Raw genomic sequence first — 5850 nt, forward strand, 5'->3', positions numbered from 1 at the left:
CTTAAAAGCCTGTGAGCAGCCATCTAAGATACTCCACTGATCTCACCCCTTTGGGAGCAAGGGTGAATGAAAAAAAGAACAGGATACAAGGAAAAGATTAGTCCAAAGGACTAATGGACCACAGTTACCAAGGCCTCCATCGGACTGAGTCCAGTACAGCTAGATGGTGTCTGGCTACCACCACTGACTGCTCTGACTGGGATCACAAAAGAGGGTTCTGGACAGAGCTGGAGAAGGATGTAAAACAAAATTCTAACACAAAAAAGAAGGACCAGATTTACTGGCCTGACAGAGACTGGAGAAACCCCAAAAGTATGGTCACCGGACACCCTTTTAGCTCAGTGTTGAAGTCACTTCTGAGGTTCACCGTTCATCTGGGGATTGGACAGCCCCATAAAACAAAATGGGACTAATGAGGCACAGATGTCCAGTGACAAGGACTAGAAGGCAGAAGGGGACAGGAAAGCTGGTGATGGGGAACCCATGTTTGAGTAAGGACAGTGTTGACATGTAGTGGCATTCTTAAACATTGTCATGGGGCAATATGTGTACTAACTGTTTAATGAGAAACTATTTTGTTCTGTAAACCTTCATCTAAAGTGAGAATAGCAGCACAACTGGAAGAATGTAATTGACATCACTGAATTTTACTTGTAGAAATTTTTTGAAATGGTGTGTCTTTGGCTATGTATATTTTCACCAAAAAAAAAAAAAAGATCTTCCAAGGCCAAGAAGGGAGCATGTTGACATGTCATGGGTTTGTTAACCAATGTCATAAAACAATATGTGTACTGATTGTTTAATGAGAAAATATTTGTTCTGTAAACTTTCACCTAAAGTACAATAAAAAAAATGGGGATGAGGCTAAGACACACACAAGTCCTTTCTTCAGTTCTGACGTGTGGGGTCAGGTCAGCTCAGCATGGGGCTGGGAATGTCCATGATGAACTCTCAGTGTGTATCATCAGGTTTGGATATAGAGTTAGGGGCAGGTTTATGGATGTAGATTGTTGATGGTAACACAATTTGGGGAGGGGACATCGGTGAAATTGGGATGAGAAAGTGCACAGTCCCAGGCGCATAACGGGCCTCTGATGATTGTTCTTCAGAGGGGATGTCAGAGCAAAATTCAGGATTAGAGTCAAGGTCAGGTCAGACTAGGCCAGGTCAGGGGGACAATGTGGTGTCAGGGCTACAGACAGGTAACACTTTACACGTTGATGCAACCTCCTTCACCCTCTAGACCCCACTGCAGATTATATAGTTTTTTTAATAAACTTTAATTTTTAGAGCAGTTTCAGGTTTACAGAAAAATTACACAGAGAGAACAGAGTTCCCATATATCCCCTCTAACAGCTAGCTTGCATTATTGTACATTTGTTATTTTTGATGAGCATGTACTGATACATTATTACTAAATAAAGTCTATAGTTTACATTAGGGTTCACTCTTTGTGCTGTACAGTCCTGTGGGTTTTGAAGAATGCATAAGTTCAGGTGTCTAACATTACATTATCATATGGAACAGTTTCACTTTTCTTAAAATGTCTTTTGATCCACCTATTCATCCTTTCTCCTGTTCCTGAATCCCTGGGAACTGCTCAACTTTGTTACTGTATCTCTAGCGTTTTGCCTTTGTCAAGATGTCATACACTTGGAATCATACAGTGTGTGCCTTTTTCAAACTGGTTTCTTTCACTTATCAATATGCATTTAATGTTTTTCCATGTCTTTTTGTAACTAGGCAACTCAATTCTTTCTATCACTGAGTGATAATCCATTGTCTGGATGTAACACAGCTTGTTTACTACTTCACCAATGGAAGGACGTCTTGTTGCTTCCAATTCTTAACAATTACTAATAAAGTTGCTATAAACATTCATGTGCCAGTTTTTGTGTGGACATAAGTTTTATCAAATTCATTTGAGTAAATACTTAGGAGTATAACTGCTGAATCATATAGTAAACCTGCATTTAGCTTTGTAAGAAATTGCCAGATTGTCTTCCAAGTGGCTTTTTGCATTCCCATCATCAATGAGTGAGAGCTCCAGTTGCTACACATCCCAGGCAGCAATTGATGTTGTCAGTGTTAGGGATTTTAGCCATTGTAAAGGTTGTGTAGTGCTATCTCACTGTTGTTTGATTTTGCAACTCCTTAATGGCATATAATATGGGCCATCTTCATATGCTTATTTGTCATCTATATATCTTCTTTGGTGAGGTGTCTGTTCAGATCTTTTGCCCACCTTTTAATTGAGTTATTTATTTACTTATTGTGAGTTTTAAGAGTTTTTTTTATATCGGGGTTAGAAGTCCTTTATCAGATACATGTTTTGCAAAGATTTTATCCTAGACTGTAGCTTGTTTTTTTCATTCTCTTGATAGTATCTTTTGTAGAGGAGAAATTTTTAATTTCATTGAACTACAACTTGTCTATATTTTCATTTATGGATCATGCTGTTGGTGTTATATCACAAACTCCTCATCAAATGCACCATCACCTAAATTTTCTCCTACTTAATCTTCTAGAGTTGTATAGTATTTCATTTAACATTTAGGTTGGTGGTTCATTTTGAGTTCACTTTTGTGAAAAGTGTAAAGTCTGTGTGTTTAGATTCATTTTTTGTGCATGGATGTCCAGTAGTTCCAGCAATATTTGTTGAAAAAGCTATCCTTTCTCCATTGAATTCACCTACTCTTTTGTCAAAGAACAGTTGACTATATTTGTGTGGGCCTATTTCTGGACTATTTATTCTGTCCCATTGAACTACTTGGCTGAGATTATATTTTATTGATTATGTGCATGTCTCATTTTTTGATACTGGGAGCCTCTTCATGTGTCTTCTGGGTCCTCCTGAGACTTCCTGAGACCCCAGAGGACCTTGATAGATTCCTGCTCTCCATGGTGACAAGATGTCCCAGACTCATTTTGTACCTTGCCTGCTTCAGGCCAGAAATTGACCATTTACCCTTGGTGCTGTGGAAGGTGGTGTTTGGAGACCACAATCAAGATGCCAGCTCACATTTCACCTTTGACCAACACATTAAGACACCCAACCAATCCTGACACCATATTATAGCCTTTGTGGTTACAGGGGATATTTCCTAGGTCTCCTTGGAGGAATGAGGCTGGCATTTCCTACTGGGAACACCAGCCAGGTCCCTCCTAAACAGAGGACATGCTCAGAGAGATGGAGCTGAGATGCCAGAGTCACAGTTGGGATTGTTGGGTGCTTCCAATGACCATTGCACCCCAAGACGACCTGCACATTCCTGGGGAGATTGGGATAAATCTGCGGAAGCCCTCTGCCCTCACCTCATGTCTCATCAAGGGTTAGAGTTATGTGAACTCGATATAGATAGACATCCCACTCCATTCCTTGGAATTTCACTCTTCAGTGTGATAAGTGCCCCCCAAGAACCATTCCTATTCCTGAATAATGGTCTATGGGACACTAACTTCCTCCATGAGCCTCGTTTTTGAGGGACGTGCTGTGCACACAGGGTCACCTGCTCCATCTCTTCTGGGTGGGCAGGTGGGCTTGTGGCCTCACTACTGAGCAGATACCAGCCTAGAGTGAGGGCCAAGGCTTCCCCATCACAGCTTCAGATGGCTTGGGGAAGGGGAGGCTGGGGCTTGGGCATCACAGAGAGGGTTTTTGTGCGAGCCTGTGTCACAGCGTTGGGCGTTCGATGGAGGGACCCAGCTGACCGTCCTAGGTGAGTCTCTTCTCTCCTCTTTCCCTGCCTCCCCAATGTTTTGAACAACTCTCTGCTGTTTTTGCAACGTTCTGTGTTTTCTCTCTGCCTAGGGTCAGAGATTCACTCAGAAGCTGGTCTCAGCAAACCCTGGACACTTCCCCTCCATTTTCAGACACCCTTTGTGCCTCCAGCTGGCCACCATTAGCCCTTCACCTCTGACCCCACAAGCAGAGGATGAACGGAGTGACCCAGGACCTCATCTTTCTCTCTAAGGGACAAGCTGGGCCCTAAGTTTTGTTCTGTCCTGTCCTCCCCAAATGGTTTTCTTTTAGTTCCCCTCAGTCTGTGGGGATCCCTTGGAGTCCTGGTCTCAGAGAAAAGAGGGAATGAGTGGCCACTGAGAGGTGACCCCCTGAAAGAATCTACAGGACCTGTAACTCTCACTGTGGAGGCTGGGGACCACAGGTCAGAGGCTCAGGGCTGGGTTCCCCTGGACAATGTGACACGTGGAATGTGACAGGAGGTGGCGGGATCCACCAGCCAATGTGGGTCTGCCCTGCACGGAGCCCTGAGCTGCCTGGGACTTAGTGGGAAGGAGGACAGAGGAGAAAGTTCCAGACCCCAAAACCAAGGGAGGGTTATCAGGGATGGGGTATGAGGCAGAAAATGAATCCTGGGTCTTTGCAGGAGATAGTGGCTCCAATACACAAGTCACTAATGGAAAAGGCAACAGATCCCATGGAATGAAATCACAGATATGACAAAGAAGTCAGAAGGGACCCCCCAAAACTGACTCTGCAGAATAAGACAGACCCCAGACAGACAGATTCCTCTGATCTGCAAACTCTTTCCCTTATAAAATACCCTTCAGGAGAGACAGATTTGGGGAAAACAGCACATGGACCAAAGTCCACCGAGAACCTTCGTCAGGTTACAACTGTCCCCAGAGTGGCCCCCACAGGAGAGTCAGAGAGCTCACATCACCCACTCGGGGACAGGGAGACCCAGACAGACCCTGTCAGGATGTCAAGAGGAGGTAGGGCAGGGGTCAGGGTCAGACTTCTGGGTGGGGGAGGGGTAAGCCATGAGAGATGGATTTTGGGAAGGTGATGGGTAGATGTCCAGGCTCAGGGCCGCCAGGTGAGATGGGAGTTGTTTGAGCAACACCCCAGACCCACCTCTACACTGACACAGATCCTAAGGCTCATCTTAGATCTAGCTTTTGGACCCTGCTCTGCACCTGGGTCTGGGGGGCCCAATTCCCAGTCACATACTGAGGTCAGGGTTCCCCACTGTGGATGCCTGACCTCTGACCTCATGTCCCACCCCTACCCCTGCAGGTCAGCCCAAGGCCTCCCCCTCTGTCACTCTGTTCCCACAGTCCTTTGAGGAGCTCCAAGCCAACAAGACCACACTGGTGTGTCTCATGAATGATTTCTACCCAGGCGCCGTGACTGTGACCTGGAAGGAAGATGGCACAACCATCACCCAGGGCTTGGAGACCACCAAGCCCTCCAAACAGAGCAACAAAAAGCATGCAGCCAGCAGCTACCTGACCCTGACACCCACCCAGTGGAGGTCTTATAACAGCTACAGCTGCCAGGTCACAAATGAGGGAAGCACTGTGGAGAAGAAGGTGGCCCCTGAAGATTGTGCTTAGGACCCTGAGGTTCTCTACTCAGGAGGGCCCAGAGGAGCTGGACTCTGGGTAGGAGTTCTATGCTCCTATACCCCCATCCCCTCAGATCAGACCTGGGTGGACCCCTACATTCTCCCCATCTCTACTTCTCCTCAATAAAGATAATAGTATGTCCAATGATCATTTGCGCCCAATTGCGTCTCCGAGGAAGGTCCCCGCACCAGGGGCAGGGGGAGTTCCTTTGTGGCGCCCACATCTCCTGACGTCCTCCCACCACAGCACACAGGGAACCACGGTGAGCTCCATGTTCTGAGGGAACCATGATCATAGCAGGTATTGTCCCCAAAGGTACTGCCTTGAGATGCAGTCCTTATCCACCCAGGAAGGAGAGGGACCAAGGGAGGTCATACAGCAGAGGATGGACCCTGAGTATCACATTGGGGAGAAATGAGGAGAGTCACAGGTGCCCAGGAGGAGGCTGGAGACAGGCCATGGGAGGATGAAGACCTT

The 5850-nt window shown here is 46.1% G+C and overlaps 1 protein-coding gene across 1 annotated transcript in view; it reads left to right on the forward strand.

Moving 5' to 3' along the window:
• LOC101346524 (immunoglobulin lambda-1 light chain-like) overlaps positions 1–5361 on the forward strand; it is a 141422-nt gene extending 136061 nt beyond the window's left edge. Inside the window, 2 exon segments of the mRNA XM_023740524.1 lie at positions 3680–3719; positions 5042–5361. Coding sequence (XP_023596292.1) covers positions 3680–3719; positions 5042–5361 — 360 coding nt within the window.
• Positions 5362–5850: the final 489 nt, after the last annotated feature.

Source organism: Trichechus manatus, unplaced genomic scaffold, assembly GCF_000243295.1.
Source record: "Trichechus manatus latirostris isolate Lorelei unplaced genomic scaffold, TriManLat1.0 scaffold00157, whole genome shotgun sequence".
Lineage (NCBI taxonomy): Eukaryota > Metazoa > Chordata > Mammalia > Sirenia > Trichechidae > Trichechus > Trichechus manatus.